Source organism: Myodes glareolus, chromosome 8, assembly GCF_982192425.1.
Source record: "Myodes glareolus chromosome 8, mMyoGla1.1, whole genome shotgun sequence".
In the NCBI taxonomy this organism is placed as follows: domain Eukaryota; kingdom Metazoa; phylum Chordata; class Mammalia; order Rodentia; family Cricetidae; genus Myodes; species Myodes glareolus.
Genome location: NC_142033.1, coordinates 72,637,606 through 72,650,470, shown reverse-complemented (window position 1 = coordinate 72,650,470; position 12,865 = coordinate 72,637,606). Strand labels below are relative to the sequence as shown.

Here is a 12,865-nt window from a genome sequence, read left to right as displayed (position 1 = left end):
GCCCTGTCTCCCCCCCCCCCCCCCGGCCCTGTCTAGCACATCATCTGGGATGGGATTCCTTTATGCCAGATTATGAAGGACTTGCTAGTGTAGTTCCTTATAATTGGAGTTTTGGGGCTCAGAGAGTTGGCTCAGCAGGTAAGACATTTGCCTCCAACCCTGGCAACTTGTGTGTAACCTCTGAGATCCACATGGTAGAAGGAAATACCTAACTCTCACAAGTCATCTTTTAACCTATGAATTGATTGTCTAAGTGATTAATTATTGAACATCTGGGAATACAAACTTAAATGTGCCGAAATGTTGTTTTTCAGACATGCAAGAAAGCATTTCAGTCAGGCTGAAGGGAGCCAGCTGGATGAGGTTCGCCAGGTCATGGGCATGTTAGCCTTCCCACCAGATACACACATCTCTCCATATAAGGTAATGTTCATGACCCTGCTATGTAGGTTTCTACTACTCCTTGGAGTCAGGGGTCCACTGGGATGGATTAGAAGATGCTAGCCAGCTCCTGAGGCCCATCCATTGTTACTTCTTCACACCTCATAGCTTGTCCTACCCAGCTCTGCTTTTCTTGCTTTATTCCCATCCCGCTGATGCAAAGTTTGGGGCAAAGGTGAGGAGACTTCAACCTGGCAGGCTCTGGGGTCTCCACCCCCTGCCATACCTCCTTGGTATTCTCTTCCTGTAGTCTATTGCCTTATGCACAGTCTGTCTCCTGCTCTGCTCTCCCTTGCCTCTTTGCTGTTTTTGTTAGGCCAGAGTTCTAGGTCTAAAGGGCATTAGAGTCTGGTCATGGTGGTGATCTTGTCCTTCCTGGGCTGCTCCTGGTCTTTTCCCTCGGTGCAGGCCTCTTGTTTTCAACCCCCTGTTCTCTAGCCTGTGGTGAGGGAGGTCTGTTCCCTCTGTGGTCATGTTCCCTTGCTGAGACAGCTTTGTACAAACTTCAGCCCACGTCAGAGTATCTGTACCTAGCCCTGAGTGAGCAGCCTATTAACCACTTTTGAATATAGCCTCACTCACCAAGCCAAGACCTCTGAAGACATTAGGTACAGACTTGGCTCATAGCATTCTATACTTTGTTCTCTGAGCCTTGAGATTGGCCTCTGTCAGAGGCTTTTGTGTCTGCCCTGCAGCCTCACCCACAGTGCCAGCATGCCTGAGTAGACCCCGTTGGTGCCATTTTGAAGCTACTGGATTTGCTCTGGGCCCTAGTAAACCTACCCAGCTTTCATGTACTGAAATACCATCAGACCAGAGTGTCAGGAATGTCTAAACTCGTTTTTTAAACTGATGTTGTAAATTTCTCTTCACTGCATTGGAGGAGGCTTTGGTTTGGGCCTGAGACATCTGAGTTAGAAGATGAACCATCTCTCTCTGATGGAGACCTCATAGTACAGGAAGGGGTGGGACGTACCTGCTGTCCCACCAATGCACACAAGGGAGAAAGCCTCCTCATGGGGTCATGGTCAGCAGGGTAACAAGAATAGCTTATCAAGTCCTGTCAGTGACAGGAATTTAGTGATCTGAAAGAGAAAGACCAAGATCATATTGAAAACCTTTGTCTTGGGGGCAGTCAGGCATTTAAGGGTACAGCAAGCTATAAAAAGAACTGAAAGAATGGCTTTTATAAATTAAGGAGGAAAAAACCAGGGCACTTGTGAGGAAGGCAGGGAGGAAGCTCCCTTCAGAGGAAAGTGGTGGTCTGGTTCGATACCATTCCTTCTATGAGAGCGTCCCAGACTGGGCATAACTCCTGTAGACTGCTTTTATAGAATAATACTGAAAACCATGTTTTTATAAAAAGGTGGAAGGGAAGTGTGTGGTGTCCCTGGTGATACTGAGGCTTCAGCTCTTTTTTGCTCTTGTACGTGTGCATTCCTTATGTGTGTCTAAAACACACGCATTAACCAGACATAGTTCTGAGCTGAGCATTTCTTGTCTGGAGTGACCTCACTTTCAGTTTTATTCTCTGTGATTCTGTTTATAGTTGCAAGACCACAGGATACACACCAGGGTAATATTCTGGATTAAGCCAGCAGGGGTCTTGCAGTGGCTAACAGAGCATCTGTATTGTCTGGGCCTCCCAGTAACTGCCAAGGGAGGGTCCCAACATTTCCATGTTGTTTTTCAGGACCTTCTGGACCCAGCCCGGTGGCGGATGCTGATCCAGCAGTTTCGATATGACAACTACCGGCTGCACCAGCTAGGAAACAGCTCCGTCTTCACCCTCACCCTGCAGGCTGGGCTCTCGGCAATAAAGACACCGTATCCTTCTTGTTCTACCTTGTCCTTTGGGGTAAAGGTGGAGAGGGCATAGGACTCGCAGCTTGGTCTTTCCTTGGTCTGTTTACTTTTCATGGCTTTTGTATCTCAGGTGTTGCCATGCACCTGATACTGACTTCCCAAGAGTCCTTAAGACCTGAGCCCTAGTTCTCTAGCCAGCTTGACTCATAGTGGTCGGTCATGGCTCTGGCAAGTCAGCCTCCCTTCTTAGGAAGGACAAGAAAGGCTGATCCCTTCTTGCTTATATCTGACATACTAAACCCTTGTATGACTCCCTCTTGCGTGGCTGACCTATTCCTTGCTGTGATGGACCATCCCCTATGGTAGATGTAGATTCTTGTCCTTTGTGTGGCTGATCTTCCCATATGTGTTTGACCCCCATCTCTTGTGTGGTTCCTACAGTCAGAACTCATATCTTGTGGGTCTGTCCCTGCCCCCTCAGGTGAGTTGCTCACTTTCATGTGGATGACTTGTATCTATTATATGGCCAAACCCTACCTCTCTGGCTGAACCTGTCCCTTATATGCCTAACCTGATTGCTACGTGTAGCCAACCCCATTCTGTGTGTGACTGGCTGTCCCACAAAGTAGTGGCTGTGGGACACTGGGGTCACGTACAGCTGGTATGTGTTGTGTTATGCTCCAGGCTGAGGCTCAAGGCCCATCCTCACCATCTGGTGGACACTGGAGAACAAGCATGTGTTTGCCTGCCATCTCTGACAGTCACCAGAATATCCCTATCTCACACTTGGGTGAGATGCCAGCAAAGGTGCATGGTACCACTGCTTGGCCATGCTAATGGCTTGTCTTAATTCAAGTGTTGGTGACCATTGTTATTGAATAGTATAGAATTCTTTTCACCTTGAGCCTTCTTTATTTTCTTCATGGTGTCCCTATGACCATAAGGATGCCCAGTGTGTAGACAGTAGTGGTCACAACATGCCTGCCTTGTTGGTACAGCCTTTCCTTAACCCTGTGTACAGACAGTGCTACAAGGAGGATGGCAGCTCCAAGAGCCCTGACTGCCCTGTGTGCAGCCGCTCTCTGAACAAACTGGCGCAGCCCCTGCCCATGGCTCACTGTGCCAACTCCCGCCTGGTCTGCAAGATCTCTGGTGACGTGATGAATGAGAACAACCCACCCATGATGCTGCCTAATGGCTATGTCTATGGCTACAATGTGAGGGGCCCGGATGATGAGGGCTGCGGGCTAGGCTGGGCTGGGCAGGTCAGCTGTGTGGAGGGTAAGGGGGAACCAGAGTTGGGGTAACACCACATTTGAACAACTTCAGGTTTCTTTGACAGGTGTGCATTCAAGTGACTTTGTAACATTAGGTGGCTTGAAGCTGAAGAGCTGAAGAGATAGCTCAGTAGTTAAGAGCATGTGTTATTCTCGTAGAGAACCGGATTTGGTTCCAAACATCTGCATGGTAACTCACAGCTATCCATAATAAGTTCCACAGGATCTGGCACCCTTCGCTGACTTTCAGAAGCATCAGGCACACATGTATACATGCATGCAGGCAAAATACTTATAAAAGTTAAAAACTATAAAATTAACTGATTAATCTATGGTAGCTTATTTTGGGGAATGAGCCCTAATTCAGATATTTTTTTGTGGGGGATTTTCTCATTTTAATGCCTAACTCTGGTCTTGTTTTTTCAGTCTCTGCTTTCTATCCGTCAAGATGATAAAGTTGTTTGCCCAAGAACCAAAGAAGTCTTCCACTTCTCCCAAGCTGAGAAAGTATACATCATGTAGGCCTTGCGTTGCCATGTGCACGCTTTTGGCCAGAGGCTGTGGTGGGTGGGAGCCATACCCTCCTACCCTGACCCATGACCCCGACCCCAGCCTGCCTCGGCATTTGTTTCTTGCGACCAAAGATCAGTGAGCAACGACAAATACTCTTAGGAAAAGAGGAAGTGAGATTTAATAAGTCTGTGCTTGAGAACAGCGTTTGATTGGTAGGATTTTGTAACATAAGTCGATTGATGCCTCTGCAAGTTCTTGCACCTCTCAGAGGAAACTTTCTCTACAGTGTGACCTGAACACCAAGGAAATGAACACCAGAGCATCTCAGAAGTAGGAATTGGTTCATCGGTTATTTCCCTGTGTTTCTCCATTTCCTTCCTTTTGCTAGTGATGGGACTCAGGGGAGCTTGAGGAACAGGCTGGTCCTTTGCCAACTCCTGTTGTCCACAGCCTGGGCAAGGTGTCGGCCACACCAGGTTGGCTGCAGTGACTTGTGACGTGGTGCCAAGGCCTTTCCTGACTTCATTGTCTAGCTGCTGCCAAAGCACCATGCACCACACACGCCTGGGCTGCTACTTGAGGATGCTCCGCCTACATGGCCAGGGTGTCTGGGGCTGTTTCTGTACAGATTCAGTATCTCACCTCCAGCACCGCCTTATCTCCTGCTTTGAGAATGTATTCACGGGAAAGCCGCTGGACTGAGTTTCTGCAGAGGCCTTGCCAGGTGGTTCCGTAGTCCTAGAGTGTAAATGCTTTTCATTACAGAAACTGATAGTTGAGCTAAAATAAGTACTGACGGGTTTTCAAAACAGATGAACCATTGTAATTCACACAAAACCATATTGTAGAGGTTTGTATCTAGCGCTTATTTTTGCATGTTGATGTTGATTAGCTAATTAACTGTAAATGTAAAGCGTGTTAATAAAATAGCTTTCTATTTCTCATTTTTTTGTGTGAGGTGTTTCTAAGACCTCCGGTCTCTTCCGCTCACTCTGCCAACCAGTAGGCTATACAGTACCTATATGGGACCTGGGTTTGCCCTATTACTACAGTAAAGGGACTCAGCACACTACTGGTCTACTATATACAACATGTACAAGTTTACATGTCCTGCTGTAGTGGCAGCTGTAGGATTCCTGCCTTGGGTGATAAGACATACAGCTCAAGCTGAGCTATCTGCCTTGAGGGAGCTGGCTTGCATGAGGGAGGGATGACACATGGGAAAGGACATGCATGCTAGCCTCTGATTAGGGCGGGAATAGATAGTAGGACAAAATAAAGATGGTGACTTCCAAGGTTTTTGTCTTGGTTGCTTTTATTGCTATGATAAGACATGGAGGCAGCCTATAGAAGAAAGCGTTTAAATTGAGGACTCCACCTCCAGAGCATTAGAGTCCATGACCATCATGTAGAAGACATGGCAGCAGGCAGGTGTGCAGGACAACCACGAGGCAGAGATAACTAACAAAACCCACCCCCAGTGACACCTCTTCCAAAAAGGCCACACCTGATCCATCCTGAACAGTTCCAAGTGGAGACCAAGCATTCAAATGAGGGCCATTCTTATTTAAACCACCACAGCTTTCTATGTGTATGGGTGTGTGTGCACAGAACTGGAAACTAGAGAATAACTCTGGGTGTCGCCCCTCCAGTACATTCCCACTGCTGTGGAAGTAGAAGTTCTCACAAAATGGAAATCTCAGCTGCACCCTTAACGGGATGGTCAATGTTGCCTGCAAGTGAGCTCCTTGCATGGTGACCCGAGGCCCCACATTGGATCACATGTTGGTTGAACCCTACTAATAAGCAAAACTGGGGCCTTAGTGGATACTGGAACCAAATGCGCTTTAGTTTGTGGCAACACCCATAGGCAGCCCGAACAAGTGTCAGCAGATGGGCACAGAGGTAAAGCAGCACTTCAAAAAGACTAAACTTATCCTATGGGTGAGTAGTTCTTCCCCCACAATGCATATTTCTCCCCTGTAAGAAAACAATGTGGGACTGGAGAGATGGCTCAGCAGTTAAGAGCACTGACTGCTTTTCCAGAGGATCTGAGTTCCATTCCCAGCAACCACATGACAGCTCACAACTGTAACTCCAGTTCCAGGGCATCTGAAACCCTCAGGCCAATGTACATAAAATTAAATAAATTGAAAAAGAAAAACTGGCGTTGGGGACTGAAGAGATGATTCAGTGCTTAAAAGGCAGGCTGATCTCTGTGAGTTCAAGGTCAGCCTGGTCTACAAGAGCTAGTTCCAGGAAAGCTAGGGCTGTTCTACAGAGAGACCCGGTCTTGAAAAGCAAAAAAGCAAACAAAGCACTTGTTGCTCTTGCAGAGCACCCAGGTTTGGTTCCCATCACCCACATGGTAGCTTACAACCATCTGTGCCTCCAGTTCCAGAGAATCCAATGCCTTCTAACCTAGGGCAACAGGTCACACATGGTGTACATACATGCATGTAACAAAATATTAAAAAATTAAAACGGTGATACAGCTGGAATGCACCATGCACACAACCATTGGAGAATTCTGTTTGAGGAATGTATTTGGGTAAATTGGAGCCTATAAATAGATGATAGATTACTGTGTCACCCCAAGACCATTTTAGAAAGCAAATTATGTGTATAGTGTTTGCTTGTATGTGTATGCAGGTGTATGTGTACCACATGCATACAGTGCCCACAGGGGCCAGAAAAGGATCAGATCCCTTGGAATTGGAGTTACACCTGTGAGCCACAATTCCTGTGTAGGTGTTAGCTTGGAACTGAACCCAGGTTTTCTGCAAGAGAAGCAAGCAGGCCCTTTGAACATGGAAGTGTGGTTGAGGAGGCTAGATGGATCATACTCCATACCCAATAATGCTCTTTTGACAGAAAAACTGATGCAAATGGTGGGTTTGTTTGTTTGTTTTGGGTTGGTTTGGTTCTTGGGTTTTTTTGTTTGTTTTGTTTTGTTTTTTCTTTTTTGAGACAGGGTTTCTCAATGTATCTTTGGACCCTGTCCTGGAACTCTCTCTGTAGACCAGGTTGGCCTCGAATTTACAGAGATCCATCTGTCTCTGCCTCTGCCTCCCAAGTGCTAGGATTAAAGGTGTGTGCCACCATCGGCCGGCGTTGTTTTGTTTTTCTGGGTTTTTTTGTTTTGTTTTAGACCTTGCTGGCTTGTTTACTTTCCTCATAGTTGCTGAGTCCCAAGAGCAATTCTCCCTTGTTTTGAGTGGAAGGCAGTGAAGCTTCAGAGCTCCTGCCAAACCTTTGTATAAAGGTCCCATTATTTAATGCTAGCGTCTTAGTGTCCTGTGAGTGGCAAAACATCTAGGGAACAGTAAAAACAACATTTAAACACTCTGAGTGAAGGTTATCTGTGAAGAGGAAAAAAGAGCGGATAGGTTGAATGAAAATCTCAGTGCTAGGGCTAAGCAACCTCTCTGTGTATTGTTGGCCTGAGGACCAATAAAGCCCCTCATGCAGGCTTTTGCCATTATTGTTGCTGTTGGACAGAGTCTCCCTAAATAGCTCTGGCTGTCGCTGTCATGGAGCTTACTATACAGACCAGTCTGCCTTGAACGTAAAAAAATCCACCTGCATTTGCCTGCTGGATGTAAGAATTAAAGTCGAGTACTGGGATTAGAGGCATGTGCCAGCAGGCCTATCTGACATGTCACTCTGCTGTTCGGTTTAAGGCTGTTACTTGCTGCTTGTTTCCTATTTGACTCCTCTGTTCTTTGTTCTTTCTCCTTTTCACCCATATCCATTTTATTTTAAATTGATCCCATTTTATCTTTGCAGTCTTACTAGTGATGTGCCATTTTTTGTGTGTGGGATCAAATCTAGGGCCCCAAATACGCTGAGTCAGTGCTCTGTCAACAAGCCACACTCCCAGCCTTGTGCATCTAATTCATTGTTACTTCAAGGTTCATTTGATGGAAGTGGCATATTCTGAGAAATGGACATTAGGCAGTTATATTGTTTTGTGATAATAGAATACTTAAACAAAAGACTGCTATGTCATTAGGTGTTGTATTGGACTGTCACTTGTTTTTCAGAATGTACCTCCAAGTAGTATACCAATTTGTGTAAGAACACAACTCTTGGAATATATACCACCATTTCCCCCTCCTTGTCACTTAAGTAACTGTTGTCATATTTTTCCTGAATATTAAACTTCATAGTCTATTGAACTGTGGCTTATAAAAGAAATTTGAAACTATTTTATCAATTTTATCATTTGCAGTTAGTTCTTCAGTTGCTCGAAATCTGCATCTAGAATCATTTCCTTCTCCGAAGGGACTCCCTGTGGCATGCTGGCATGCAACAGCTTGCTCCTGTTTGCAGGAAGCTCAGCTTTGGAAGGATATTTTGCTGCACATGTGTACACGTCTGGCTCGACTTTTCTTTTACTACCCTAAAAAACATTCTGGTCGCCTAGATGGCTGAGCTGGTAAAGGCACTTCACCAGGCCTGGCAACTTCAGTTTGAGTGGTGAGAGAAATAGCTCCCTCAGGTTGTCCTGATTCCACAAGAGGACCCACCTTCTAACCTCCCCAATAAATAAATGTAACAAAAATATCTTAAAGATACTTCATTCTTTTTCATTGGGGGGGGGGCGGCAAATTTGTGACATATCTTTGTGTGAGGTGATCTTGTGAAGTAGGAAAGCAACAGGCCACAGTCATTACCCCACAAGTATACAGGGACTGGGAACTAGCAGCCGCCACGAGGTGGTAGGAGGAGCTCAGACTCTGAACATATTCTAAAGTTAGGCTGCCAGGTCCTCATATACTGAACACAAGTGAGAAGAAAGGTCCAGTTGACTCAGGTCACTGGCCCAAATTCAGGGTGGGGCAATTGGCACACCTATTAAGTCAAGGCAATAAATAAATAAATAAATAAATATCGCGGGGCAATTGGCACACCTATTAAGTCAAGGCAATAAATAAATAAATAAATAAATAAATAAATAGATAGATAGATAGATAGATAGATAGATAGATAAATAAATGTCGCGCTTCAGTACACACAAACTTGCTGATTGTCTGCTCTGTGGGTGGAGAACCCGGGCCTCAGAGTAGGGCAGACAGGGAAGGCCCGTGAATGCCACTTCTTTGCTGGGTGAAGCAGGAGCTAACAGAGAAAGCGCTGACTGCAAAAGGCAGCGCGGCGAGTTGAGAGAAGGATGAAGTGACAGTGGCCGGGATCTGTGCAACAGAGAGCTGGCCAGCGAGCGGACTGAAGCAGCGGGAGGTTGGTAAGAGCCAGTGACCTGGACATGGTGAAACTGTAGGGAAGGGAGCAAGCAGCTCTAGCCGTGAGCCATATCCTTTAAAATCATTCTACGCTGAGACAGAACTGACACTTAAAAATATCCGATCAGTGCAACCACTACCCCGACGCAGCCTTGCACTGTGCCTCCTCCGATGGTCCGGCCTGGGGGTGGACAGCTAGCTGACCCGGTCAAGGAGGCGGGCCGATCCCTCCCCACTGGACTTGCGCCCAGACTCTCTTCTGAGCTTTCTTAGCAGATGCGAGCCTCCTGGTGGCCAAGGAACTGATGCCCCGATCAAAACCTCTTTCTACGCCTGTGTTTCAGACTTCTGCCCGGGTGCCACCTCCCCTTTAAGAACTTGCTGCGCCCTCGCGCCTCCTTTTTCTCGCGCGTACTTCTTCTAGAACTATCCCGCCCCCTGGAGGCGCGTCTGCGTCACCGCGTTGCTGGGTCCTCGCGCCTGCGCTATGGGACCACCCGGGCAAATGACGGAGACTGGCGGGGGCCCCCTGGGAGGGGCGGGACAAGGGCGGTCGCGTCGCACGTCACGTTGACTTCCGCTCCTGCGCCGCGGGCCTTCGTGAATATTTGCCTGCTGCGCTCACGGACCTGTGACAGGCATCTCTCTCCACCGGAAAGGGTGGGCGAAGGGAGCTGCCGCATCCGGCGTTTTGTGTCACATCAGCCCCGGAACAGTGTCACTAGGTTTCCTGAGGCGGAGGGTCAGGCAGCGAGCGCGGCGCACCGAGGCTCATGACCGTCCTGTTCCTCGGCCCGCGGGGATGATCGGTCGCCCCTGCAGTGGTCCAGAGGCTATCACTAACAGAGAAAGTGTCCTGTGCGGCCAGCGTGCGAAGGCCAGTTTGAGTATAATTTAGTGACAGTTTCCCTTCAGGAGCCAGTACGGGCTTGGCTTCGACTCCCACACAGCTGACTGTGGACCGCCGGAGTTAGTGTCATCTTCAGAACCTTAACTAATTACCATCAAAGGTCTTGATGGCTTTCGGTGCCTACAGAGACACCCTAGGACCCTTGCCATAGTCCGCAGTACTTTGTTGCCAAAGTCCCAGTAAACTTTGTTGCTAAAATCAAAACTGTGAAGTGCTGGATGTTAACTCTGCATCTCCGCGTCCCTCGTTTCTAGATATGGATCACAAACTTTCACAATTGATAGAGGAGCTCACAACTTCAGGAGAATCTCAACTGAATGCTCAGAAAATGAAGGAACTGAAGAAAATTTGCAAGTATGTATTTAGGTTAAACGTGTATAGTAACTGGTCCAGTGAGCACCCACACTGAACCCTTCTGCCTTCTTGTGCATCTCTGCCACCTCCTGCCTTCACCACCTGGAAAGGAGTTTTCTAACCACTAGGGCATGGAAGAAGCACTTGCCTGATAGGAGATGGAGGCAGGAGGGTCATGAGTTCCCGGCCAGGATTGGCTACATAGTGAGACCTTGTGTCAGAAACTGTAAAGAACCACTGTAAGAGTTCCGGGGCTGTAATCTCCAGTGCACCCGTTAGTCCAGAATGTAGCACCGGGTCTAAGCTTGGCGCCTCTGATCATTTCAGTATGTTACAATGCAATCATAATATGCCAGGAAAATAGAGCTCCAGGGACGAACTCAGGAGCCTCAAGCATGATAGGCAAACTGTACTGAGCTACCCCTCGCTCTACTCTCCCTTTCTTTTTCCTTTCATTTGAGACAGAGTCTTATGTAGCCCAGGTTGACCTCTTACAATATAGCTAAAACTGGCTGTGAACTTCTGATCTTCTGCCTCCACGTACCAGGTGTTCGGTTGGGATCTTAGGCATGTGCCGTCAGTGTTCTCCCTGTTCTTAAGGTTGTTGTTCCCATCTTTATTAGGCCCTCTGAAGAAAACACCCTGCCTTGCCTCAGAAGGCAGTCATATTTAGCGAGGAAGCACACTTCCCTCATTGCCTTGGTCACAAAAGGAGAAAGCTTAAGTGATTATTTAGAAAGTGCTAGAATATATACATTTTGATAAAGCCTCTAGTCCAGGCTTGGTTTTGCTGCACACCCCAGAAAAGCTCTGCTCTCCGATTTACACAGGGTGTTGGAGAGGGAAAGAGGACTGTGAGCATCTTTCTGTTTCCTGTAGAAGAGGCGAGGGCCATGCACCTGAGACTGTCCTGCTAACAATGGCGTTTAGAGGACACCTCTGGAGGGGTTCCAGGTTTTTCTGTCTCAGAACAAAGACTTGAATAGAGACACGTGGATAGTAGCAAGTAGCGCAGGAAAATTTGTTAAGAATGAATATTCTTCCAAGGAGGAAGCTGGCTAGAGACGGGGGAGAGTTTAGCATCTCAAATATTCCTGGAATACAAAGAGCTCTTGTGTTATCTTATTGTGAACTTTCCCTGCTCTATCTGTTGTATTTCTACATGCATTCCTTGTCCGTGGTAGTTTGAATGAGAATGGCTCATATATTTGAATGCTTGGTCTCCAGTTGGTGAAATGGTCCGGGAAGGATTAGGAGGTGTGGCCTTGTTGAGGAGGTGTGTCCCTGGGGGTGGGCTTTGAGATTTTAAAAGCCCACACCATTCCTAGTTAGCTTTATTTCTGCTGTTGTTTCATGTTGTCTCAAGATGGGAGTTCTCAGCTATTGCTCCAGCACTATGCCTGCCTGTCTGCTGCCATACTTCCCACCATGATGATCATGAACTCACCCTCTGAAACTGTAAGCCCCAGTAAGCTCTTTCTTCTGTAAGTTGCCTTGATTGTGGTGTCTTATCATAACATTAGAAGACTAACTAAGACAGTGCCTCATTAGCATCTTAAATCCCGCTGGGGTGTGTTTTTAGTACCATAAGCTTTGTACAAGGTCTGTGGGGTCTCACTTTCCACCTGATATCTATGGTTTTAGGAATCCTTTGGGAAAACAAGGAAACTAAAGAATGGCAATCTGATGGCTGTTAATATGGTAACGGTGCTTCCTCTGCAAGCCTGGAAACCTGAGTGTAATCCTTCCTCCCAAGAGAAGGTGGAAGGAGAGAACCAGCTCCACAGAATTGTTGTCCTGCCGTCTCTACACATGTGCTGTGTAATGCACACCCACACATGCTTCAAGAGTCAAACACACAACAATAATCTTTTAAGTTAAAAAAAAATGATTATCTAAGCTTCCATAACTACTTCCATATCTCAGGGCATGTAAGAGGAACCACAAAACTGTTATCTAGTGACTGGGGAGGAGAATTCAGAGTCTCCAGCTTAGTCTGAAATTGCTGTATCTTAGATAACAAGAATTAGAAGACAAAGAACTTAAAAATCAATGCCCAAGCAAGAGTAATATGATTACTACAGCCAATGGCCTTGAACTCATTTGCTTTCTGTTGCTCTGATAAACACCATGACCAAAAGTAACTTGGAGAGGAATTGTCTATTTCATCTTACATCTTATAGTCTGTTGGTTGGAGTTGGGGGTGGGGGGATCGCGCAAAGATGGAGACTGACCACCAAAGTCTAATAAACCAGAAGCAAATTTTATTCCAGAAACCAGATTCTAGGAAAAAATAAAAAAATAAAATAAAAACTCTC

General features: G+C 46.7%; 2 protein-coding genes across 9 annotated transcripts in view; both read left to right on the top strand.

The window, feature by feature from the left end:
- Nucleotides 1-4,981, top strand: part of Maea (macrophage erythroblast attacher, E3 ubiquitin ligase) — a 37,964-nt gene extending 32,983 nt beyond the window's left edge. For all 3 annotated transcript variants that reach the window (XM_048461691.3, XM_085692058.2, XM_085692059.2), the window contains exons 6-9: nt 315-423; nt 2,135-2,268; nt 3,269-3,464; nt 3,951-4,981. In XM_048461691.3, coding sequence (XP_048317648.1) covers nt 315-423; nt 2,135-2,268; nt 3,269-3,464; nt 3,951-4,046 — 535 coding nt within the window. In that variant the 3' untranslated portion in view covers nt 4,047-4,981. The remainder of the gene's footprint in view (nt 1-314; nt 424-2,134; nt 2,269-3,268; nt 3,465-3,950) is intronic.
- A 4,148-nt stretch (nt 4,982-9,129) lies between these two features.
- The window catches only part of Uvssa (UV stimulated scaffold protein A), a 42,692-nt gene continuing 38,956 nt past the window's right edge, over nt 9,130-12,865 (top strand). Inside the window, exons 1-3 of one of the 6 annotated variants that reach the window (XM_085692055.2) lie at nt 9,918-10,160; nt 10,448-10,547; nt 11,914-12,031. In XM_085692055.2, the coding sequence (XP_085548181.2) occupies nt 11,976-12,031 (56 nt within the window). In that variant the 5' untranslated portion in view covers nt 9,918-10,160; nt 10,448-10,547; nt 11,914-11,975. Of the gene's footprint in view, nt 9,282-9,917; nt 10,253-10,447; nt 10,548-11,913; nt 12,032-12,865 lie in introns of those variants that run through there. The other 5 variants (XM_085692056.2, XM_048414899.3, XM_087909119.1 and 2 more) reach the window with 5 other exon arrangements.